Below are 26,348 nucleotides of genomic sequence, written 5' to 3'. Positions count from 1 at the left end.
GAATCCAGTTGCTTTTCAATCGTTTCCCACAGGTTTCTGGTCTCGGCAAAAATCGCTATCCAGGAAGTGATATTTGCCGAGCTTTGTCCCGCCCCTGGCCGTCAATCAAACGAGCAGCCAATGGGCGGCCGTTATCATGCTCCCGAAAAGCCCCTTTCCCTTTAAAGCAGGTTAAAAAAACACACACACACGTTGCAACGAATCTGCGTTGATTCGTTGCAACTGAGAGACCCATCTAGCTAGCAGGTGGCATGTGAGCTGCCGTTTCATCGTTGCCACGCTCCCCCGAGTGAAAAAAAATCCCCCCCCCCGTGCACGGGCATGATTTTCGGCTGAAAATAAAGGGAAACAACAAACGGGGCTGTGTGGTGCTTGGTGACTTAAAACCGAGGGACTGCAGCCGGGGAAGCCTCACTGGGTGAATGAAGGCTCGCCGGTTCGTTGTTCTCCGCTTGCTCCGAGAAAAAAAAATGGCACTTTCCAGAGGGTGAATCCACTTTTTGGGATTTCACTGGAAGCGCTACAATGAAGCACTTTTTGTGGATCGGTTTCAGGAGTGTGGCAGATTGTCTACGACGTTATGCATAACTGCATTTTAGTAGCGATTAGAATTTGCCACACTACTGCTACAATGAATCTGTGCAGAATGGCCCTCAGATTATTCTCTTAATTATCCTCCCCTTCTTCTGTTATTATTGTAATTCTATCCCACCACCAGTCCACAGAAAGTCTGTTTTGTTCCCTTAAATATGAAGCTCCGATGCTGCTGGTTGCTCTATGTAAACTTAGGTGCTGGTGAATGTCTGTGTGTACATTTGTCAGTCAGTCAAACTTTATTACAGTCGTTCAGACCAAGTTATATGAAGTTAATACATAAAAGACCCAAAGAATATGGTCATTTACATTTGTCTATACATCAGGCTTCTCATGCACGTTCATATGAATGTGCAGAATCTGGTGGTGGGATCAGTTTGTGCAAGCCAACTTTTCATTATATGCTCTTGGTTTCCTACCCAGTGCTAGTTAAATGTGAATGAATCCTAGAGACCTTTCTGCATATGAAGGGTAAGGGGAAGAATTATCCACTCCCTTTCTCTTTACTACTTACAGAGCTCTTCTCACAATGATGTTGTCATCTCTGCCCTGAGATAAATGGGAACAGGAAGTGCTCAGACAAAGAAGCCTATGATCTTCCTATGGGTTTGGGGGCCAGTGGTACATTATCTTTCTTATCCTTGATCACATTGAATCTTCTGATATCCACACTTTATCTACAGCAGCCTTTCTCAACTTTTTTTTTTTTACCATTGAGAAACCTCTGAAACATTCTTCAGGCTTTGAGAAACCCTAGAAGTGGCAGGATTGTGGCTGGGAAGCATAGCTGTGTACACACCCACCTGAGGCCCTTCCCCTCCCCTTCCCACCCACTCCAAGCCCATCATTGGCCATTGTGGAGGGGGGGGGGGAATGAGTCAACATGGCCATATATGGTCATATGACCTGATACATGCTTAGCAAATTTTTTATTTATATAATTCCCTTTGGAAAATGAATGAGGTGAATTAACTCTCCTTCCAATATCACTGCATTTTTTCTTTCCCATCACTTCTTAATATTAACATCCTACATATTACCAAAACCTCTCCATGAATATCTACCCCATAAAATTGTTACAGAACCTCATTTTAATAGTATTCTGGGGGTGTTCCTATTAGCACTTAAAATCAGTTTAATTTTATGACTAGCTTTTCTGTTTTTGCAGCTGTTTGGTAATGTTTGAAAAAAATGACACACACAAGTACCACACACAAAGTACCACACACAAAATGTCTCCTGTTTCCTCCATTACAGAAGAAACCCTGCATGTGGTAATCACATCTGGTGATTTATGCCTCTCTTTATGGTATTTTTAGGTAAATTATTGTGGGTGACATATGTTCCTGGGGTCTGGGAAGGGTTTGCCTTCTGGGAAAGAGATTTCAGAACAATGGTTGATTGAGGGGTAATATTTGCTGTTTGCTGGACTTGATTAATGACATTTTATTGATACACTACTGTCTTATATAAACAAAACACCGTGGCTTTGCCCATCCTGTTTATCAGTGAGTTGAATCCAGATTATAAACCCATAATGTGCAACTCTTGGTCTGTGGGAACCTTTGACAGTAATGGCACTGTATGTTGTGTATCTGCTCCCCGCTATCCCTGGGCCCACCACACTCTTGTTCTCAGGAACACTCAGTTATGAATAGTCAATAAACTTGGAATGGGTAAGCATTTGGGGGGGGGGGAGGAAAGAGAAGTAGGCTGTACAAGGTCAGCTGCTCTCCCTTTCCCAGCACATTTATCATGGTTTCTTTAACAAGCACTCCTAGAAGTACATGATTAATATCCATCAAGATTAGTTAATGGAGGCTTGTATACAGCTAATTCTTCAGATGTTTGGGTTGTGTAGGAATCAGGCCTAAATTATCTAAACCAAAGCATATTATTGTATGACACAGGGTAAATAAAAGAAGCCCTTTGTATTTTACCAGCATCTGGGAAATACCAGTACCATTAGAGGGGAAATATAAGTGGTTATGTAATATAAAGGCCAGTGTACACAACTGCCCTGAGCTTGACAATCACATTTTTGTGTGGCTGTTATAGCTCTCCAGTAGCACCTAGATGGCCTTGGGCAGAAAATGCTATTTTATTTAGCAATTTTATGCCACCTTCTATCCAATTTAGACCCCTTAAGGTGGCAAAAAGTAAAAAAAATTAAAACTTCCTCATCCTAGAATTCACCTTAATGATTCAGTGGTTGTGACCGCACTCCTTCTGTGAGTTGGAACCTGACTGTGAACATGTAGCCAGCAAAAAAAAATGTGTGTATGAGGACGGTAAACCATCTAGCCTCAGACACAGAGCACTTCAGTAGATGGGTCCTCATTCTTTCTCTATGTCAGTGGTCCCCAACCTTTTTATCACCAGGGACCGGTCAACGCTTGACAATTTTACTGAGGCCCGGGGAAGGGTAGTCTTTTGCCGAGGGACGTTGCTGCCGCTGCCTGAGCCCCTGCTCCACTTGCCTTCCTGACAGTGCCCCTGACTTCCCGCCTCCCGCTGGGGGGCCCTGCCAGCAGCAGCTGCATAGTGCCACGCCAAGGGGGAGCCCCAGCCATGGCAGCCGCTGGAAAGTACCAAAGGTGAAACAGTGGCAGAGTGGCAGGGCAGCCCCTGAGGCAGCAGCCAGGGAGGAGGATGAGAAGGAGCTGCAGCCTGGTACTGACTGATCTATGGACCGCTACTGGTCCCCGGACCGGGGGTTGGGGACCACTGCTCTATGCAACACAGGAGGTTACTATCTTTGTTCTTTTGTTTTTGCCTGTTTTCCCAAGAGACTCTGGTGATCTTTCTACTTTTAATCTGAGATACACTTAATGTGGGCAGCCATAACCTCTGTTGGCAGAGTCATTAAGACAGCAGCAGTGTAGATTAAAGTGTAGCTCAAGGTTCCTTTAGAAAATAATATACTTGATAGCAAAAAGGAGAGACAGAGATATGGGTCCTAACTACACCTCTAGCTGGGATGTCTACTGCGTGGAGGGAGTTATGCCATGCTGCCACCTGTTTTTTTTGGCCCAGGGATAGTAGCCCCAATTCTTCCCACTACTGCACAGGGAGCCTTTGGCCTGCTTCCCTCATGTCCACACTGGATTTTTGCTCCTGCATGAAGTTTCTTAGAAGGTTTGCAGCAGGCCAGGCTGGGGGGCAGCGGTGGCAGTGGGTTCAGCACCAGCTTCCCTCCTTGGGCAGCTGCGGATAATGCCAGGGTGTCTGCCCTCCTCCTCCTCCTCAGCTTACCTTGTACTCTTAGCTCCCCTTGCTCTGTCCCCACTACGCACCTCCCCCTTATTTTTAAGAAGCGGTTATTGTGTTATTATGCAATAACTCTTAAAAAAAAAAAAAAAAACCTCCAAGCCGCTCAGCCATGCAACAGGAAGCATTAATTTCATCTTTTTTGAAGGAGTTTTAGCAGGCAAAGGCAAAGGTCAATCAGTGGTGGCAGAATGGGAGGACTAGGTGGCCTGAGTGGACAGCCTAGTGAGCAAAGAAGAGCCAGTGGAAGTGGGTGCAAGGGCGGGGAAAACACGTCAGGACAGCCTGAGTTTTCCCTGAAACGTGGCCCACCACTGACTTCAACCTTATTGTGTTACACGGTAAAAAAAGGGATCGTGGATTTCTCTGGTCCATTCCGCACAAGTTTAATCTTGCAGGAGTGTGGCAAATTGTAATCACTACTAATATGCAGTTATACACGACGTCGTACACAATCTGCCCCTGGCTCTCTCCTCTGAACTTCCGGCGAAGCGATCGCCATTTTTTTTCTCAGAGAGCGTGGAGAGCAATGAACCGGCGAGCCTTCATTCACCCAGAGAGGCTGCAGTCCCTCCACAGAGCTGCTTTAAAGCTTGCCTCAAGTCACCAAGCACAACACAGTCCTGTTTGCAAGTTCTCTTTATTTTCGGCCAAAAATCACGCCTGTGCACGGGGGGGGGGGGGGGATTTTTTTTTCACTCAGAGGAGCGTGGCAATGATGAATCGGCAGCTCACAGGCCAGCTGCCAGCTAGATGGGTCTCTACGTTAGGAGGAAGCAAGGAATCAAGGAATCAAGGCATATTCGTTGCAACATGTGTTTTTCTTTTTTTTTTTAAACCTGTTCTTAAAGGCAAAGGGGCTTTTCTGGAGCATGATAACAACCGCCCATTGGCTGCTCGCTTGATTGATGGCCAGGGGCGGGACAAAGCACGGAAAAAAATTGCTTCCTGGATAGCAATTTTTGCCAAGACCGGAAACCTGTGGGAAACGATTGAAACGCAACTGGATTCCACTACAAAGGCAGGTATGCGTTACGCCGAATTACACTATTTAAAATTCCGTTTTTTCTCTCCGAAAGCAATTTGCCACATTGAACTTTGTGCAGAATGGACCTCTGTGTTCCCTTGCTGCGGCACATTGAGGGCCTGAGTTGGGCCAGGCCCCATTCCGTCTGGAAGCAGGAATTAGAATCGTGCCCCCAAAAACGATGATCATAGCCAGCTTCCTTGTGTGGAAACCTTCTGAAAGAGAGAAACTTCGTGTGAAACTTCCAAGAAGCAGAATATTGCTCTTACAGTAGCAATATGAAGACAGACAAGGAATGACATTTAACAGGAGAGAAAGTGCTGACTTCACTATCCTATCTAATTGTCTTCTTGCCCTCCCCCTTCAGAGTCTTCTTCTCTTCCTCTTTGTTACCCCAGACATTGTCTATTCCAATATTCTTTCAGAGTTGTTGGTGGCAGCAGTAACAACCTAGACAGAGGTTTGATATTCACTTGCAGTAGGGAAAAGAGGCAGCATCTCTGAGGCTGATTCTGCACCAGTGGTGCCGCTCTGAGCTGCTGCCAGTGTGCTGCTGTGGAGCTGCATGCTCTTCAGCTTGCTGTGCCCCCCCCGGGAAACACAGTGGTGGCAGGAGTGGTCGCGGTTTTTTAATTTTAATTTTTAACTCCACCATGTGGAGTGGTGGCGGTTTTTTAATTTTTTTGCCAAAGGTGGGATTGCGTTCCACACAATCCCACCTTCCTGCAAAATAAAATGAAAATGCCCTGGTCTGTCCCATGGCACCATGAAGCCCGCAAAGCTGTCCAGGGTATTTTTTTTGCCCCCTGCAGGACTCTGTAGGGCAGGGAGGAGCCAGGCTCTTCCCATCTAGATGGGCCTGCCACGGGACAGTCCCTGTTGGTCCCCACAGTGCTAAAAGAGAACATGGAGGAATCTGTGTTTCCTTAGCTTGGGGCTTCTAGGGCCCAATCCGCACCAGCCCCAGAAGGGTAGCGGCCTGGCGGTGACATCATGTAGAAACAGGTATTAACCCCAGGTCCATACAGACGCTGCCCTGGCCTTTCCCACCCATGTAGAATCGGTCTGAGCAGAGATTTATAGTGGTTGTGGGTTTTTTTCCAATCTCCTGGAATCAAAGGGGCCAAGGCTTGCAAGTCTCTTGCTTCCAATCAACAATTAACCAAAAGGAATCAACACATAAACAGGAAGAAAGGTCAGTGAGGGAACAGGAACAAAACAGAAAAGTCTTTATTTGATAGCGGGACAGATGCATCTCTCTGGGAAGTTTCAGGAAAAGGCCCATTCTCGGGTTGCCTTTATTGCTTTAAATAAACAAACAAACCAATATTCAGAGTGATATTGTACTTTAATCAGAGGAAATGACCCGTTGACAATTTAATGCTTTAATTTTTGCTTTCCATCTTCACATTCATAAGGTTATGATGCAATCTAACTTTTTCACTCTAGCATTATTATTATAACTTGCTGTTAGCTGTTATTAGCAGTTACTATTATCTTATATCCTTCATCCAATCTGAAGATTTCAGAAGGATATAGAAATAAGCTTTCAATCTGGGATATTGTATATTATTCTGCAGATTTCATTGTACCTGTTTACATTAATTGCGGAACATCAGTTACTCTTTTGCTACTCAATTGTAAATAGATCTGGTAATTTTACACTTGAGTCTATGGTTCAGATTTCACTATAGTTTTCCACCTGAGATCATGATATTCCAGTGGATTATTGTTTAGCTTTCCTCCTTTTTGTATATTCTAATTGGTTCTTGTCTTGCCTTTAATTTTCTGGAATACCATTCTCCTTTCTTTACTTTGTTAAGAATTATAGGTCTCCTCTCTCCTCCACTTTCTTTTCCCAGCCTGTTTGCCACAAACCTGGAATATGGAACTTTAAACTAGGTCTTTTACTGATACTTTGCTGGATACTGTTGGATACAAGTGGCAAATATGTGTGATCAGTTTTGTGGAGGTTGATGCTTTAATATTTTGGACTGGCCCATTTTTAAATTACTGAATATTATTGATTCTGTGATCAATTATTTTTAGCCACTCTGAGCTCATGGAAGAATGGGGTTAAAATGTTTAAATTTAAAAAGTTGCAAGAATCTGATCTATGTGAAATTGTCATTGGGGGTGGGGGTGGATGCAAATACTTGTGTGCCCCCATTCCCCCTCCCTCCGTGCCACCTTGAGTTAAGTTGTGAATGGAGCCCTCCCTTTACCTTCTACGGCATTTTAAAATGCTGTTCTAATAAGTAGAAATAAAAAACACAAAATGCAACAACAACATAACTTTCTTTATACCATAGCCACAATATGCATTTTTCTCCTAGCTTCTGGAATTTAAACAATTGTGTTTCTATTCTTGAATTGTAGGTAGTTGCCTTGGAATGTGGGATAATATAACCTGTTGGCTGTCCTCCTCAGTTGGACAAACTGTTAGAGCTCCTTGCTCCAGAGTCTTCCAGATCATAACTGGGGAAAAAGGTAAAGCTAAAAATGAATTTTTTATGAAAGACATGAGCCAGAGTTCAGTTCCAGGGTCTAAAGAAGCATTCTATTTTAATGTATGAAAAACGTTTATTTTGGAAGTTAGTTGTGTCATGTTCTGTTTCTTAAGGACAATCCCATGAGCAGAATATAACAGAAATCAAGACACTAGGAGAAAAATAGTGCATTACATAAACCTTACTGATCAGCACTGTAAAGTAGTCAGCCAATCCTTGCTTTGGCTGTCCTATTACTTCCATTATTTTATATTAAAACTAGCTTCAAATCCCGTTCCTAAGAACGGGCCTTGAAAGGGTCCCGTCCCCTGGCCCAGGGGAGCTTTGAAGGTCATACCCAGAATCTTGAATTGGCAAAATGGCAGCCCATGCAGCTGTTTTAAAATGGACAATTACTAGAAAATAATGACTGGCTAATTACTGAAAACAATCAAGCTGCCACATTCTGGATCAGCTGCAGTTTCCAGGTCTTCAAGACAGTTCAATTTAGAGCATGTTACAGTAATCACACCACGAGGTTAGAAAACTATGGGTCAGCAAGTCTACATTGGTTGAATTTAAGAAAGGGAAAAGTTGGGAAACCAGATGTTGCTAAAGGTGTTGGCCACTGTCCCAACCTGCTTTTCAAATAGCACAAGTGGATCCAGTAGTTCTAGAACATCACTCTTCCCAATCAGTATTTCTTCAGCTTGTTCTGCACTAGCCACCTGATCATGGCCTCCAAAGCATTGGCTCTGAAATAGGGTGAATGCATCTGTATGCTTGGATACTAAAATGTAGAGCTAGGTGTCATCTACATACTGGTAACAGCCATCTCCAAGGATCTGGAGCAGCAGCCTCCTATAGATATTAAATAGCATGCTTGAAAGAACATAACACTTCGGCATTCCACAACACAAATCCCACCCAGCTTTTTCTGCTTTTCAGATGGAGTACCTCCTTGTGTCTCATATGACAGAAAAGATTAAAACTATCAGACGGGTCCTACAGAGTATAATACATAAAACCCCAATAAAACACCCCTAAAATTTTATAAAATCACATAATCTACAGACCCAAGATGTACTGCAGCGGTAAAAGCGCCCCCCTCTACCCTAGAGGTAGTTCCAAAGGGGGGCTCCAAAGGGGGGTCAGATCTTCCTTGGCGCGCGCTGGACTCAACCATGGACCTGGTGGAAGAGCTCCGTCTTGCAGACCCTGCAGAATGCCAGAAGCTCCTACAGGGCCCGTAGCTCTTCCGGGAGCTCATTCTACCAGGTCGGGGCCAGGACCCAAAAGGCCTGGTCCTGGTCAAAGCCAAGTGCACCTCCCTGGGGGCTGGGTACGAACAGCAGATTTGCACCTGCAGAATGGAGTGGTCAACTGTGTCAAAAGCAAATGATAGACCTAACAACAGGGACAACAGGGACACCAACTCTAGCAATTGTGAGGGCAGTACTGAGCATTTGGGGAAGGGACAAAGTTCAGTGGGGATGTGATGTCATAGTCTCTGCCCTATGAAGCTGCCATTTCCTCCAGGGAAACTGATCTCTGTCGTCTAGACATTGGTTATAATCCCAAGAGAATACCAGATCCCAGCTAGAGGCTGGAATTAACAGGGATGACTGCCTCCTTTCCAGTTTTAAATGAAGATTATCCTCCAATAAAACTAAAGCCATCTTGGTTCTATACCCAAGCCCTAAACTGGATTGAAATGGGCCAAAGCAGGACTGTTTCTGCATGGAGGCGTTAAACTCGTGCCAGCTCTTGCTTGCGAATGCGCAGTTGGAAGCCGCGCCTTTGTAGGAGCCCCCTCCTGTGTTTTCCTTCTGCCTCATCATGGCTTTTTGCCTCCTGACGAGATGGCAAGGGAAAACAAAGCGAACTTATTCCCCTGCTCCTCGGGTTGTCAGTCAGGGTAAGCCACCAATCCCAGAACAATGGTTGTTTCGGGGACTCAAACTTCCTTCCCCCTGAGCCCCCAAATTATTTTTTTTTAAATGCCATTTCCGCATTGCTATGCATTCACACCACAACACAAGAGCATTTAAAAAAAAATTAACACTTCAGTGTTGCTATGGAGAAACGCCACAACAATAAAGCATTCCCCCACACTCTTTTGGGGGGATTCTTGGTGTTTTGGTCTCTATTTACATTCAGGTAGATTTGTGAAAGGCTGGTGGAAAGCCAGGAGGGTGGGAGCTTTCCTGACTTTTTCTAGCTGACCATTCCACTGGCTGATTGTCCATTTGCATGTTGACACCTCCAGAAGGTCTTGCTCAAATCAGTGAAGCTGTCATGACAGAGTACAGGAGAAAAGGTGGTCTCAAAGATAGGGGGATGGAGACCATGAAGGGCTTTGTACGTGACAGCTGATACTTTAAATTGAGATAGATAATCAGTGGGCAGCCAGTGGGATGATTCCAGAATGGGAGAATTTGCATACTCCATTAGCTTCAGGAAATTGCTTAGTTGGGGCATTCTCCACCAACAGTAGTTTCAGAACTGATTTTAAAGGGAGACCAATGGACAGCGCATTGCATAATCAAATGCTTTGTTTTGTTGCTGTCGTTGCCATCCAGGGTATATGTATCGTAACTGCACCAGGGAAGGCTGGTCAGCCCGATTCCCTAGTATACATGTTGCTTGCCACTATGATGTGAAAGAAGTGAATGCTACTTTAATTGCACAGAAGCCACGGGTGAGTTCAAATGATTCATATTTGTGGAAGTACCTCCTCAATTATGTACCTTCCCACTGAAATAATATACAAACAATAATTTAGTGGTTCCTCATTCAGTCAGGTTAAGAAGTGCTGGGGCAGGGAGAGGGAGGGCAGGAGTCTTGGGCAATTGGGAAAGGTAATGGCTGAGTGGCAGGCGGTTGGACCAATGTGGGAGGGGGGGAGAAAGGAGCAGAAGGGAAGGGGGTATGACAAACAAGAGCAGGAAGAGAAGAAGGCACTTACTAAAAACCCACTAGAGAGAACCTTAATGGAGGTTGAACTGACACAGGGGTGGGAATCGGCCTCCCTTGCTGGGCAGGAAATGGAGAGGTGAGGGTGGGAGTGAGGGCAGGACAAAGCTGTTGAGACTATAGTGCATTTCCCCCTCCATACATTCTTTTTCCTGGTTGCTCACTGATTGTTCACCGGTGGCTCATGCGTTTTTATTGCATGACAGTTTTAAAATGGTGAAATCACAAGCTGGCTACTGGGTAGCCTTGGGATACTGGTGATGTCATATGGAGGGGCCTGAATATGCTGATGCCAAAACCTTTAATTAGGAGGACTTTGTAAGACTGTATGTAAACATTATTGCCTGCTCCCAAACACAAGAAACTAAGCATGCATGAACAACCACACATATGTCAAAAACCTATCATGATTTTGGTTTGAATGAACACACAGATGCTGTCTTGACCAGTTCTGCATATCAGTATCTGCACTGGGCCACCACTGCGAGTTTGTGGCAGGCCATGTGTCCTGCTGCTCCCTGCATCACCATGGGGGACATTTTGGGTGCCACACCAGGTCTGCCCCAGGTTACTGCCTCCACTCTCTGGACTCTCAGTCAGGAAGTCAATTTTTCCCATTGGCTGCTACTGAAGACTGCTTAATCACAGAGGTTTCTCTTAATCATGGCTTCAAAACTTGAGTGCTTTTTCTTGCGGGGGTGGGGAGCTTCCATCTGATATTTCTTTGTCATCATCCTGTATGCTACCATGTCTTCTGGAAGGAATGGGATACATTTTCTTTACCCACAAAAGTCCTGCCCATTTCTGTGCATTTGCTGTAGTCACCTCTTGTGTTTCCAGCATTTCCCTTCCTGTCAAACCACTGGAAGGATTTTTTGATGATTTTAAAAGCCAGCTTTTGCTATAACATTATACTGCTGTAGGACTGTAGCCCTATTACAATATACTGCCCTTTATCTGTTTCAAATTTTCATCTGATTGTTATAGTAATATAAGGTATGCATGAAGAAAATTACCAAAAAAAGTGGGTGACAAGTTGTTACAATGACCATGTCCCTGGAGAGTTACTGCTGAATGCATGTGGAAGGGAAAAGCTGGAGAAAATTGTGCAGAAAACTCCCATCTGTGGAAGCTCCATCCCCAATGTGTGTACCTCTGCATTTACAGAAGTGATAAATGCAATGAAAATAATAATTACTGTGTGGAAGCATCCCATGATCCTTCCACTACATTCAGAATGCTAGATTCATTTTTCTTATGGTTGGAAACTTTTTAGACAGCGTGACAGAGATTTAGAAAATCAAGAGATCTAGCAGCACCTAGTGGCATAACATAGTATTGTTCAATTAGATCCAAGCCTTCTTAGAGTATGCTTTTCTAAAAAGAAAAGTGGTCAATTAAATGATAATTTTATGTTGAAGGAAAAAAAAAACCTGCAACAAAACCTCCACATGAAAGCAACCTTAAATCAAGGATATTTGGCAGGCAGGGCATAGGAAAAAGTAGATACACCAACCAAGAACCACGACTACAGAGACCAGAACTGGATCAGAAAAGGTAGAGCTGGTCCAAGGAATACACAAATCAGTACTAAATAGTTTGAGGTGATCATGGTCTTAATAGATCATTGCTTACTTTGCATCATATATTTATGCAACAGTCTAGTGAAACTAACCAAGAAATACCTTTATCTTCATGGATGTGGTCTTCTCATTGCTGAAGGACTCACAGACACTTGTGGTTAGTCACATGACCACCTAGCATGTCTTTCCAGATTTTAACAATTTTGTGCTGTAGACTTACACTGGTAGGTTGGTCCTATTTTTCAAAGACTAGTTTTTAAAGCATATCATCATCAGGATCATCATCATTTCCAATAATAATTTGTTGCTGGACTGAGAATTAGGAAGAGGTTCTTCAACTAGTTATTCTCACTGTAACCTTTCCTCCCCAAACCCACATGAAACATGATACATAATAGAAGCATACCTGTTCAGGATTACTTGTGACTGGCATTAAATTTAAATTGAGCCTGGTTCTATACATGTGACATTAGCAGTACATTACAGCATGTCTCTCCAAGCCATTGTTTCCAGTGCTACAATGTAAGTCCAGGACAGATGACCTGCTTAAAAGGAATGTTTTTTACTCCACATGGATGTATTTCCTTATCAGGCTGTGGCAAGCTTTTAGATTATATCTCTCCCAAAGATTCAATGGTGCTCACTGATTATTTATTGGTAATGGCAGCTTTAGGAGAAATAAGGGTATTGCATGTTGTAAACTAACAACAGTAACAACAAGAAGTTGAACTGGGTGAATTCCTAGGTCCATTCCGCACAATATAAATGTAGCCAAAGTCTTACCTTTTGTTAACGCTATTAATTTAACGTTCCGCATGACGTCATAAACAAACCTCAAAACTCTCACCAAACTCCAGCAACAATCGGAATTTTTTAGCGCTTAGGGGAAAATCCAGAAAAGTGGATTCCCCCTGAAAAAACTGCTACACTGCTGACCACATGCCGCAACACATCAGCGAAAGACATGTGCCTTCTCAAAATAGTGGTAGAAAGAATGTCCCTCCCTAGCTCTCATCTCCGGAAGCTCGGGGGCAATCGCCATTCCCCCCCCCTAAACTGGAGAAAGCAACGAATAAGCAAGGCTTCTCTGGCTAAAGTCTCTCCACAAGCAATTCAGAATTGCTTAACAGTAAAACAAAGCTCCCTTCTGCAATTGTCTTTAAAGTTCCCAAGCACAATACAGCTCCCTGTTCAACACTGCCCGGAATTTCGGCCAGAAATTGCATCCATGGGGGAGAGGGATTTTTTTTTTACTTGAAGAGCATGTAAACAATTAAGCGCCAGCTCCTATGCCAGCAAAACAGGTCTTGAGACATCGAATGAACAAATACTCATTGCTACTGGTGTTTTCGGGTTTAAAAAAAACCAGTTTTAAAGGGAAAGGGGCTTTTGGAGAGCATGAACCCAACAGTTCATTGGCTGTTCTGTTTGATTGGTGGCCAGGGGCGGGAAGAAGCATGGAAAAATATTGCCTCCTTTGTTGCAATTCCGGTGAGACCGGAAACCTGTGGGGATGAATAGACCGCTACTGGGACTTCAATATTCCACTAGAATTGAAGGTATACAGAATGATGAAATTCCACTATTAAATATAGCATTTCTGCATACTGCAAACATTTAGCAACATTGGTCGTTGTGCGGAATAGCCCCTAATGTATGAACACATTTCTGCCTGAACTAAGAGCCATTGGTCTTTTCACAGCAATCGTATATTATGAAGTTAAATATTGCGTACACTGTTGGATACAGTTTCTCCTTGGCAGCTCTGACAGTTGCTTTAGGCATTTTGGCTTCTTTTAGGTAAGAAAACTTATTTCTTCTTTCTTTTCATTTCTTCTCCTTCTTCGGTTAATGCTTTAAGAGACTAAATTATAGTATTTGTAGTTTGTGAATGAAATTTTGAACATACAAAAAATTAGCACTGAGTGACTATATAAATCTGGAGGATGGAATAAGCCAAAGTTGTAAAGAACCAGCTTTCCCCCCCTCTTACCATCAAGATATGCTCCCTTCTGCAAATCATTGCTGTTCCCCGTACCATACTTACTATTGGTAGGTTCTATGGATCTTTCTATCCTTTCCCATCTCTTTGCCCTTTGAAACACTATTCATTGAGGTTGGGGGGGATCTCAAGAAACATGGAAATGCAATATGGGATTCTGTGAGTTATGTGGGGTAGGGATCAGCAAAAGCCTTTCCCTTTTGTTAGCGGACATGCCATGCCATCAGCAGATGACTTAGCAGCCAGTGATGTGTTTTGTGGATTGTATTTTAATTATACTGAAGAAATAGAAAGATGAGGTAGGAAGCAAATATGGAAATCTTATATCCTTGGTGTATCAGTATTCTTAGTTAAAACAGTCTACATCCCTTTATCTTTTGAGGAAAAGGCTCATACTGATAACAAATACAGATACATATAACTAGTAAAATCACTATTTTAAAGGTATTGCTTGAAAAACAATGCATTTTTTTAGTATATGAACTATGTGGTGGTCATTACATGACTTTTAAAGGAGAATCATGTATGCCATCCTAAGAACATTGAAGGAATGGTGGGCTAAAGATACTGTAGGCAGAGACTAGATCCAAATGTTGTTAGTTTTTCTGATCTCATAGATGATAGACAAGCAGCGGCTGGACAGATATCGTACTTATTGTGGATGCTTTAGGCAGATCCTGCATTGAGCAGGGGGTTGGGCTAGATGGCTGTGGGACCCTTCCAACTCCAGGATTCTATGATTCCAGGTGACAACTGGCTCATAATAATGGAAATAGCTTTTGGAATGTTTCTGTTTTTATCATGTCATAGTATTAACTTGTAAACTGATTAGGCACTGGCTTTAGATCATTGTTGATGGAGTACTTCAGAGTACTTAAAAGTTCAGTCTGACTTGAAGGGCATAGAACAGCACTGTCTATGCATGCAGAAAGTCCCAAATTTAACCTCTGGCGACTCCAGTCAAAGGACCTGAACCCCTAGAGACAGTTTACAGCTGATGTTAAAAATCTTAAACTGGGGGGATCAATACTGGACTAGTTTTGGATATCTGTATTGGACAGGTGTACATGTTCATGAGACTGATGAGATCATGTGGAAATTTCCTGTTCAGAAACCAGAATTTTTTTTTCTTTTTTGGTATACAGAAGACTTCGCTGTACAAGGAATTACATCCATATGCATCTGTTTGTATCATTCATTTTGCGAGCCATGGCAAACTTCATCAAAGATGCTGTCCTATCTGGAGATACCGATGATTCAGTCTACTGTGGATTATCCATGGTAAGAAAGAGAAATCTGGAAACAACTTGCGGGGGGAAAAAGAGACTCAACATTATCCTAGATGTGTATGTTCAATTTGTTTATGAAAAACTGAACTAAATAATCACAATAAAGGCCATCCATGCCAGCCCCTAGCCAGAGGTTCAAAGGTCTCTTTGATTTATAAAGACAATTATACATGGAGAGGGAAGTGCTAAATTAACCAAATGAAACTACCACCACACCATACAAAGTAAGAGGAATTAAAATACCAAACAGGTGTAAACACAATTCTGTTTGATTATGTAATGTCATGAATCCAAGCCAGAGAATGAATCAAGGTACATAATGCAAAATGTATTGATTTTAGAAGGAAGTAAATTTGAAACTGGGGGAATTGGTAATAAATTTGCAGATGTAGGTGCCGTTCATGACTTATAAGATAGCATTTTATTTCAGATCTATTGACAATCTTCTAAGAAAATTAAGGTTTGTGCTTGTGAGGATGACTGTAAGAGGCAGGCAGAGAGGGATGACTCATATTCTCTTTTTATTTCTTCAGGTAAGATGTAAGATTGCCATGGTCTTCTTCCACTTCTGCATTATGGCTAATTACAGCTGGCTTCTTGTGGAAGGACTATACCTTCATACTTTACTGGTGATTTCGTTCTTCTCGGAAAGAAAGTACTTCTGGTGGTTTGTGGTTTTGGGATGGGGTAAGGATAACTTTTGTTTTCAATCAAAATATTCCGTTTGCTTATGACTTCTTGTGCATGAATTGAGAACTAATAAAAAAAAATTAACTCATTCCTACAGGCACCCCAATCCTGTTCATTATGGCATGGGCTCTAGTCAGAGAATTCCATGAAAATATTGGGTAAGCCCCAGTTTTATTAATTTCCTCCACATTTTATGTTTTATAAACACATGTTGCCTCATCTGTGTATCTACAAGTAAGCTTTTTATAGCTGCTTTCAATCAACTGTAATATCTTTCAATACGTAGACATTTTGAGGGGAAAAGGAGAATTATAAAATTAGATGAGGGAAATGAACACATAAATGCTTTTGTTCCCCTCTTTGACCCTTTACAGCCACACCGGACTGCTGCCGGCATTGCACCAGGGCAGGTTGCCCTGGCATTTCCCATGTACTCATGGGGGAGGAATCCCCCAGAGCATGTGGGCTGCTCTGGTATAGCGCAGGTGCACACATGTGCACAACGCTGTAGCTGGAAAGCCTGACAAGCTTCCTGGAGGCAGCAACAGCGAGGAGGTGAGTGGGCGGGAGTGGGAGGAATGGGGCCCCCACCACACAATGGCAGGGAGCGGCATGCTGCTCTCCCACCAAGGTGGGGGTGAGGGGACTCCCCAGTCAGCTCTGCAGCTCTGCGGAGCCTACAGGGGCGTACAGTGTCCCTCCAGGGACACAGTAGGTTGAGGGGAAGGGCCAGGCCAAAAGATCCGGCTCTTCCGCTTATGCATGGGGCTGGTCCACCCCAGCCCCTGCTGGTACCCGTGGCATCCCAGGGAACATGGAATCTTCTGCGTTGCCTTGTCATGGGTCTTCCAGGACACTGCGCTGGACCAGGGCTGGGATGGCAGCAGCAAGGTGCATAATCGGGGCTGCCCTGCTGCTGCCATCCTGGATTTTCAGCCCTGTGCATAATGGGTCTTTCTGTTTCAAATCTGTTTATCATAACTCCTAGTCAGAGAATCCTAAGAACTGTTCTGAAGGAGCTACAGGTTCCCAGTCCCCAGGATCCTCACCAAAATGCCATTTCCAAGGATCAACAGCATGGGTTAGGTACTATGAACTTTTACAACTGATGCGAGAAATCCCTTTTCACTATGGCAAAGTTTATGCCAGGGATCGTAGGAAGAAGACATACGAAAAGAAATGTGAACTAGAACTGTCGTGAGGAACTGATGTGGGTGAAATCATTCCTCCTCTGCCTTGCACCAGCAGAAAAAACGGCAAGATCCAGCCACATGCCAATACTTCTGCTTTCAGGCCACATTTCTTTCACCAGCCATGCAAGCTTTAAGTCAGGAAGTAACTTTACAATTGTCATACTCGTTTGAACAACAAAGAAACAAGATTTTTATAAAAGTCCTCCCAGACCATGAGCTCTCTGCATTCATATTGCAATTGCAGATGTATGACTGGAGTTGTCATGTTTTCCAGAATGTTATTCTGTTGTTGCATCTTAACAATTCACAAATATATTGTTGCACAAAGATTATATTTTCCCATTCATCAGATAAAGCTTTTTGCAAAAAAAAATCTTATCATCAAGCAAGAATAATATTGTGTTTCAAAAAGTTCATTAAGAGTCTCAAGTCAAAAGGGAAAGCTGTAAATTTGGGCTTAAGAACTATATGAAAATAATGTCTCAGAAGTAACCACACCTTAGCCTAGGTAAATATCTATTCTACACTAAAGAGATGAGAGAGCTGTTGAGGCCTCAGGAGAAATCACTACCATTCTTGGGAAGTGGAGACACGAATGACACTTCGTTATATCTTTATAGCAAATCTATGAGGTAGGACTTCAGAAACAGTAGCCGGTGATTAAGCAAGGATTTTGACCCAGATTTCCCAAGTCTAACACCATGTTAGCTAATAACACACCCTGGGAAACTCACAGATGAATGGGTGAACTGAAGTGGCTGGTGCAGCTCTGTCAGTGATGTTTCATCTGTGGTGGCTTTTTCACACATGCAAGTTGCTACTGCATTGCAGTGATCATCAAAAAGATGAATGTGCACATGCCTTGAGACATACATTGATTATATTTTTCAACATAATTCTGTCCAGTCTTTTCAACACAGATCTCAAAGATGGCTAACCGGGGGGGGGGGGGGGGGAATCATATAAAAATCCATATGCAAATTAAAATGACAATAACCCCCACACACACTGCACAATGAGGCTATTAAAGCACTAGATTGCCTAAAAGATTTGTGAAGAATGTGACTTCTCTTCCTGTTTCTTCCTCATACTGCTGCACCCAGCCTTGATTTAAGGATTTGCAGGGCCCGTAGCTCCAGAGCCAGTTTAAGGGTTTGCAGTGCTTTCCAGAGCACAACTGGTGCAATTTCTTGAGCTGTAACAGCGGGACGCCCTTCCCAGGGAGAGCTGGAACTTTGGAAGCAACAGACAGCTTCTTTTGTTCCCATTTTTGTGGTTCAAAAGCCACATAAGTATGAAGATCTCCTAACAATCACAGCATAAAGACCCCCTAAATGTACAGCACCATGGGTCCCTTGGAACTGCAGGGCCCATAGCATGTGCTACACGTGCCACTAGGGTAAACCACCTCTCTTTGCACCCACCAGATTTTTGTTTCTGAGGGATCAGTAATTGCTCAGAAACAGCATGGGGTAAATAAGGACCACAGTGTGAATGGGCAATCCACAAAATTATTCCCCACCTCCAATGAAATAAATATCTTTGTTATTGGAAGCAAATGGTTGGATATATGTAGAAGCCAAATATAGCTCACAGTTACAGCTCTTAATAGAGGGTTGAAAACAACCAGGACATTCCAAAAACCCTTTGGCAGAGAGAACATGCAAGTTAAAAACTGGGATGCACCAAGAGGGGACACCGTTCCCTGGTGAAGCCACCCGAAACAGGGATTTCTGGGAGGACCTTAAGGCGAGGGAAGAAAGCATATGGCAGCAGGTGGTCATGCAGAACAGCGTAGAAAATAGAAGTATGAATGGACCATTCTTAGGACTCCTTACCTCTGCTTCTTCATATAACTAGGAACTTGAAAATAACTTGAGTTCTCCTGAATCATGGCTTTTCTCTTATCAATGTGCACAGGAATTTATTATTGTGCATTCCCTGCTTGTAATGAACAACTGAGTTTCTTCTGATGGTGTAACTTCCCAAAAATTTTCATAACCATGGTGGATGCCAAATTATATCTGGCGTGGGGTGGGATTTTTCTCTACAGTATTTTTTTATTCTGAGATAATAAAATGATTTAAAATTCATGTAAGCAGGTACTATAAATTCTGTTACTCTTCACTGATCAAAACATCATAACTGATTTTTTCTCATTACAGATGTTGGGATACTAATCCTACAAACATCTGGTGGATCATTCGAGGCCCTGTACTGGTATCTATTGTTGTAAGTCAGTTTCACAATATTCTGTACTATAGATTGAAATTCAGAAAAGGCCACAACACATCTTTAAAATATAATGCCAATTTGTTATTTTTGCAGATAAATTTCATTCTCTTTATCAATACTTTAAGAATTTTGATGGGAAAGCTTAGATGGCCAGATGAAAGGAATAATGATGCAAATCAATATAGGTAAGTTAACTTCTTTACAAAAGTACAAAAAGGGCTATAATTAAGTCACAGATGAACAAAGTCTTTTCTGCACGATTTGGAATGGTCTTACCCCTCTTGTAGTGGGGGACAGGCTGTTTTTTTTCCTGCCTTGTTGGTATTTTTATGGTTTTTCACGGGGTTTTATAAGACTTTGTAACTTGCCCTGAGCCGATTCGGAAGTGGCAGGAAATAAATTGAAATATAATAATAATAATTAATAGGTTTTCTGGGGAAATGCTTGAGAGAAAACTTACCTTTCCCCAAGAGTTTATTTGTATCTTGTTTTGTTGGCATGCATGCAGTGATAGAAGCAAGTACATGCACATTTCCACTCTGGAACTGTAGTGAAAAAAATGTTTTCCTTTGCATTGTTTATTGTTAGATTTAATTTTGAGGATTTTTAGAAAAAAAAAACCCAATCCTGTCCACTGGAGCGGTCTGTTACTGTTGTTGTTGTTGTTGTTGTTATTATTATTATTATTATTGGATTTATTTCCCGCCTCTTCCTTTAGGTTCGAGGCGGGTCACAATAGTCTCAATCCCATTAAAATCCCCATTAAAAGACATCAAAAATACTAGCATGTTGCAAAAGTGTGAACAGTATATCCAGGAAGAAAATTTTATTTCTTCCAAGAAAGTAATGTCTGTAATGTCTAGGCCAAGAAAAGACCCATGAAGAGCAAGTTACAGTAATCTAGCCTGGTGGTTTCAGTTGCATGGATCACTGTGGCTAGGTGTTCTGGTGTCAGATAGGGTGCTAGTAGTTGGCATTGGTGGAAAAATGTCTACTGACTTACCATTGTGACCTGCACCTCCATTGTAAGGGAGGCTTCAAGCATCATCCCCAAGTTCCTGATAGTATGTGCAGCTTTCAACTGCACCCTGTTAAGATGGGGGGTGCGCTTCTCCTTCTGGACCTTTCTTTCTTAGTCACAGGACCTCCATCTTCACGGGATTAAGCTTCAGGAGGCTTTGCTGGAATCATTCCATCATGACTCCCAGACATCTGGCCAAGGACTCAGGTGCCATATTCAGTTGGCAGATTGAGCTGGGTGTCATTGGTGTACTTGTGACACCATATATCATATTTTATACATAATGAATCTTCAAAGTAGCGAAATACCCTTTTCAGACCTAATAAAGATCATGAATTCTGAGATGATAGTCTGTAATGTGCTTCCCTGGTATGTGGTGTAGGAGCCCCAGAAATATAGCACCTGATTTGGAGAGGCAGATATTCTCTGTTTGCCTTGTATATACCTTCTTTTTAATTGTTGAAAAAATACTCTCTGCTTGTGCTGCTGTTGCCACAGCCTGACATAAGAGGCTATTATGCATGTACTGGTTTTCACTGCAGTCAGTTCACCACCCCTTTTAAATTGTCCTTTAAAAAAAGTTTTCAAAACATGCATGTGCTATGATACTGCATTGGGGTTTTTTTGCTGCTGGAAGGGGCCCATGGGAATTGTAGTTCATGGACATGAACCACCATACCATCCCCTCCCATGTGAAGTTTTTAAAAAATTACCAGTGAGCCCAAACCGGGTCCTGCACCTATAGCCTGAAGCAGCTCTGCTTCCTCATTCTTCTGCAAGATGGAACTGGCATTTCAGACAGCTTCTAAACCAATGCAAGGCAGTTCAGGAAAGACCCCTCCACTTTGCCAGCCTGATAAACTGTCAAATAACTCCCCCCCCCCCCCGCACCACGGTCACTGATGCAAGGTAGACTGCCGCTGCAAGTAATTACTTGTGTAATATAGTTCTACAGAGAAGCAAGTTTTGTAGTCTTAAGAGCATTTGAGGAAGGCTGTTGTAGGAGTTATGCCATGCATTACAGCAGAGATATTCCATGGGCTATTGTGCAATAAAATAATAAAGTTTTCTAGGTTGCCAGGGAGACTGATTGCTAACATTGTGGTGACAGAAAATCAGCAGTAGGGACCTCGAGCTCCCACTGATGGATGAGAGACTGTGAGCAGAAAAGGGGCTATCAGGGGAGGAGACCAAAAACATACTAACATTTATGCATCAAAAAAAGAGCATCCTCAGTACCATCACACAAGAAAAGTTGTTGCAAAGCTAGTTTTTTATACTGCACTGAAAAAATGCAGTTGACGCTATGAGGAGCGGCTACCATGCATAATCAAAAATAACATGATGAGTTTCGTACAGCAAAAATGATTCCAAGCTTCTTTGGGCAGACTTTTTGCGCGGTTTCCTGCCATACACCAATATCTTATTTATATTGAGGATAACATGACCCTGTCAACATCCCTTTCCTGTTCTTTCTCCTAGGAGACTTGCAAAATCAACACTGGTCCTCATCCCTCTCTTTGGAGTCCATTATATCATCTGTGCTTTTTTCCCGGATGATGCCAACAGCAGTGTCTTGGAGATTCAGATTATATTTGAACTAGCCCTAGGATCTTTCCAGGTAATTCTCTTATTTAAAACTTTGCAACTCCTTCAGAGACTGTTTTTACTGCTGAGACCTATCTTGCTTTAGCATCATTTTGGATTTTCATTTGATGCTGCAAGTCAATGCTAGACTTTCCACATTTGGACACCGCCCCCCATTTCTCAGGCTGACATCTACCATATGTTGTCTGCATTTGTTTTGAAAGGAGGTAGTCTCCCATCATGCTTTGCTCTCATTCCCCTTTTCCAAGGATATTTTTTGTCTGCGCATGGTTCTCCCTCTCCCCCCAAGTATACTAAGCATGTTCTTTAAAAAAATTGAGAATGCCACTATTTTGTTCTTAGAAAAAGTGGTATAATGCGATCATCCCATTTAAAAAATAAAATGTTTCAGGGGGGAGGGGGGAGATGGTGATGGAAGTGATGCTGGAGTGCTAATGGTGGTCCAAATGTGAGAGCTTGTACATGGGACAGTGCTGAATTAGGACCCACCTCAAAAATGAAATTTTTGATGGGGTAAATTAGTGGGCAGTTTGGGTCTACACCTGAAAAAGCAGATTTAAGTGTGGAAATGGATGCAAATGTTGCCCCTTTAAAGAGACAAAATCAATGGCTATTGCAAGTGAAGAAATGGTTAGAGTCAAAAGCTCCTACTCTTCTTTCTCAATTGACATAAAATCAGCGAAGGAAACTGCAAATCTTTGAGGCATGAGGGCTTTTCTTCTGGTATGGGTCTTCACAACAAAAATATAGTGGAATGCAAACATATCAATTACATATAACCAAGACCAACACAGTTTTATTCAAGGTATAAACGTCTGTGTGCATGCACTTGTTTTGAGATACAGTGGCATAGATACAGTAAAACAAGATGTCCTCAACCACTATGTATCAGTAGGGGGGAGGTTTGTTGCCTGGAAGATGGACTCTTCCTGCCAACTAACCTCCACTCTCTCTCATAAAATCATGGAAGGGATCTCCAGGGTCCCAAACCCTGAAATTCACAGGACAAGGTCAGAAGATGTCATGGGATGGGGCCTGGTGATTCCATACTTTCACAGTGCATCCCAGTTAGTTCCATTCAGGGTCAGTTCTGGCTGATGTAACTTGAGTTGTGCACCTCTGCTATAAAAGGATAGAAAGATGAACAAATCCAGAAATACACCTTAGGCTGAGGCATGTAAATCTTCTCATAGGAATTTTGATTACACAACAGCCCAGAAATTCCATTTTTCTCAATAAACTTTACATGACTACCAAGGATCTGTTTCATCTTGGTTCATATTACTTTTCTTTTAAGAGTGACTATGTTGGGAGAAGAAGCTGTGGTATGGGAAACACTACATCCTTTAACAGAACTTGTATTCACCAGACTATATCACAGCATTGTTCTTTTCCCTGTGGGAAGCAGCCTTGTGTTTTTTCTCCACTGGTGCTAATATAGCACAGTGATGACAGGGTTGCCATACAGCGGGTTTCCCAGGACATTTTTCAATTGAATAGTGTTATATTGTTGTGTTTTATATCAATAGATGTACCATACTCTCTGAATTCAATTTAAAAACTTTTAAAAAGTTTAAAAGAGGTACACTTTTCAACAAATGTATTTAGCTCCTTTCCTTGTGAAGATATGTCTTTTTCCATATTTATTTGCAGTGAAAGGGTACTTGATACACGTATTGGTATAATGGTATATCAGTAAAATGGTATTCAATTGCTGATTGAAAAGGAAAGGAAAAAAGCATGAGTGATAGGAAATGGCTATTATAGGGGAAATGACTGCAGTGTGGGTAGGACTGAGAAAACGTAAACATTTCCACTCACTCAGCAGCCAAACAGGGACCCTCAAAACTTCAGAGAGAAACAGGTTTGGGAAAGGGTAAGAGAGAACCTGTGGAAACCTCAGGAGATGCATAAATGCACCATTTGCAAAAGCAAGAAAAAACATTTCATAGAGCATCAAATTGGGGGCAAGTAACTCATAACTCATATGTGCAAACTTAAATGGACTCCGGGGAATGGTAGAGGACAGGAAGGCCTGGAGGATCATTGTCCATGGGGTCGCGATGGGTCGGACACGACTTCGCACATAACAACAACAAACTCATATGGAAACATCTATGAGTCACTTGGCCTTTGGAAGGAACAGGCATATAAACAACCAACCGAAATCTGCATGTTGTTGTTGTTGTTGTTGTTGTTGTTAGATTAAATGTTATACCACCCTCTCAATATGTCTCAGGAAAGTGTTCAAAATGGGTTAAAATTAACAGTGGATTAAAAACCAACACAGACATCCATATATTAAAAATAAGACAGAATAAAACATAAGCAATGAATTGGCAGCATTAATAATGCCAGTCTCCAGACATTTCACAGCCCATAGGATTCCGGACTAGATGTAGAAAGTCTTTGTTTTGGTTATTCTGGAGTCCAGGTATCCATTTTCAATTGTATATCTGGTAATATGGGGAGGGAAGGCAGCATGGTATAGCCTGGACATGTCAAATCTTGGAAGCTAAGCAGGGTCAGTACTTTGGAAGAGAGGCCACCAAGGAAGACTCCTCAGAAAAAGGCAAGAGTGAACCACCTCTGCTTCTCACACCTTACAAGCCCCTAATGTGGCTGCGTTTTGTTTCAGGGTTTTGTTGTGGCTGTGATTTACTGCTTTCTTAATGGTGAGGTAAGCATCCTTCAAACACACATTTTCTAAAACTTAAAGTATTTGCCTTCCTTTTATCAATCGCTTGTCATGTCAACCATGCCAGGTTTTTTCTTACGCCATGGCTAGGGCATAGGGGCTGATTCATCTGGTCCTTATAATGAAGGAGGAGCCCCCCCCCCTCCGGTCCAGAGGAAGGGTGTAGCAAGTCTTATATGTCAGACTGAACCAAAAAGAGTCCTTAGCTGAGCTCAGGCACAGGATTTTTAAAGGGCGGGTTCAATGCACTCCAGAACCCCCATGGAACTTTTAAATTAGTTCCTTCTCACTTTTTTCTTGCATTTTAAAACTCTTTTTCTATTATTTTTTCCTAACTCATACCATTGTTAATAGGTTTACATCGATTCAACGAGTAGATTTTTGTATCATTTATTTTATTTATGAGGCTGGAGGTACTTAGGTGACCAACTCCATAGAGCCCACACATCCAGAAGTCCGCTGCCCCACGAGCAAATGTCTGCCCCTTTTGAGGAGTGCCGCCTGCCTGAAGTACTGTAAAACGTTTCCCTTAGGTGCAGCAGGAGATTCAGAGGAAATGGCGGCACTGGCACTTAAGGGAGTACATTCACTTGCGCAAGCCTCACAGTTCCTCATCTCATCACGAAGTAAGTGGATTCACACAGGTACTGCAGTTGATGAAGCCCAGCCCCCAGGAGCCAAGAAGAATGGATGCCTCAAGGCTGAACAAAACACACACCCCTCTGGTGCAGAAAAGAGCTAATTGCTTGCCTGGAAGTACACTCTCACTTGCCTCATCAAGCACTGTGATTACGGATATGAAAGCTAAATGGGACTCTTAATTAGCTCTGCTTGGAGCCAGGCTTCTGCCTATGGCCTGAATATTATTACCTGGAGTATTTTATGATGGAGATGCATAAACATTCCTTGCATAGAGGAAGAAGATTATTCCTCTCCCAGTCTTGCTTATTTTTCCGTCTTAAGCCACCACTAGAGATGGGCACAAACTGAACCATGAAGCACAATTTGTGATGAATTTTGCCATTTGTGGCTTGCATACTAGCAAAAACCTTTACTCAAGTTAATGGCAAAGGACAAATCCCACCTGGATGGAAACTTAGTACTGTTTTCCTCATTTACAAAAAAGGGGACAAATCTGCTCCAAAAAACTACAGGCCTATTAGTTTGCTGGACAAAAATGTGTAGCAAGTTTTTGCTGATTAAGTTGGAGGTTTGCAAACAGAAGTTCATGATGGGTCTACCATCATGGACTTTCACAATTTTAAGGCAGCTCATGGGCTTCATGTCAGTTTGTGGCCAGAGTGGAAAGCAGGGATGTAAAGGGATTCCGAGTCCCTTTAAACCCCTGCTTTATGCTCCAGCAGACTGCTGTAAAAACAATTGAGTATCTAGGAGTGTTCCCAGCAGCTTAGCTGTTAAGAGCTTTCATGTGCAGTCTCTTCAAAGTTTACAGAGACTGCACATGAAAGCCCAAAAATGGTGAACTGCTTGTCTGGAGTTGGGGCTAGGAACTGCTTCAACAGTTTGCTTAGTGAACCAAGAGAGCTGAGGTGGTCACCCATCTTTCCATGTTATGTGAGGACAACTCTGACACCTGGACCTTCAAGTGGGAATTCACCCAAGAGGCCAGTGGTGGAGAAGGGACAGAGAAGGGGCAGCCATTTGAGGTGGTG

At 42.6% G+C, this 26,348-nt stretch overlaps 1 protein-coding gene across 2 annotated transcripts in view; it reads left to right on the top strand.

Annotated features, from left to right (window-relative positions):
• Positions 1-25,597, top strand: part of SCTR (secretin receptor) — a 56,103-nt gene extending 30,506 nt beyond the window's left edge. Inside the window, exons 3-14 of one of the 2 annotated variants that reach the window (XM_077320306.1) lie at positions 4,716-4,889; positions 7,271-7,381; positions 9,963-10,081; positions 13,642-13,739; positions 15,087-15,222; positions 15,764-15,917; positions 16,018-16,078; positions 19,279-19,345; positions 19,442-19,533; positions 21,852-21,990; positions 24,616-24,657; positions 25,209-25,597. In XM_077320306.1, the coding sequence (XP_077176421.1) occupies positions 4,716-4,889; positions 7,271-7,381; positions 9,963-10,081; positions 13,642-13,739; positions 15,087-15,222; positions 15,764-15,917; positions 16,018-16,078; positions 19,279-19,345; positions 19,442-19,533; positions 21,852-21,990; positions 24,616-24,657; positions 25,209-25,496 (1,481 nt within the window). In that variant the 3' untranslated portion in view covers positions 25,497-25,597. The remainder of the gene's footprint in view (positions 1-4,715; positions 4,890-7,270; positions 7,382-9,962; positions 10,082-13,641; positions 13,740-15,086; positions 15,223-15,763; positions 15,918-16,017; positions 16,079-19,278; positions 19,346-19,441; positions 19,534-21,851; positions 21,991-24,615; positions 24,658-25,208) is intronic. The other variant, XM_077320307.1, reaches the window with a different exon arrangement.
• The last annotated feature ends 751 nt before the right edge of the window (positions 25,598-26,348 follow it).

Source organism: Paroedura picta, chromosome 2, assembly GCF_049243985.1.
Source record: "Paroedura picta isolate Pp20150507F chromosome 2, Ppicta_v3.0, whole genome shotgun sequence".
Lineage (NCBI taxonomy): Eukaryota > Metazoa > Chordata > Lepidosauria > Squamata > Gekkonidae > Paroedura > Paroedura picta.
The sequence above is the reverse complement of the archived record's forward strand: the minus strand, read 5'-3'. Positions and strand labels throughout refer to the sequence as shown.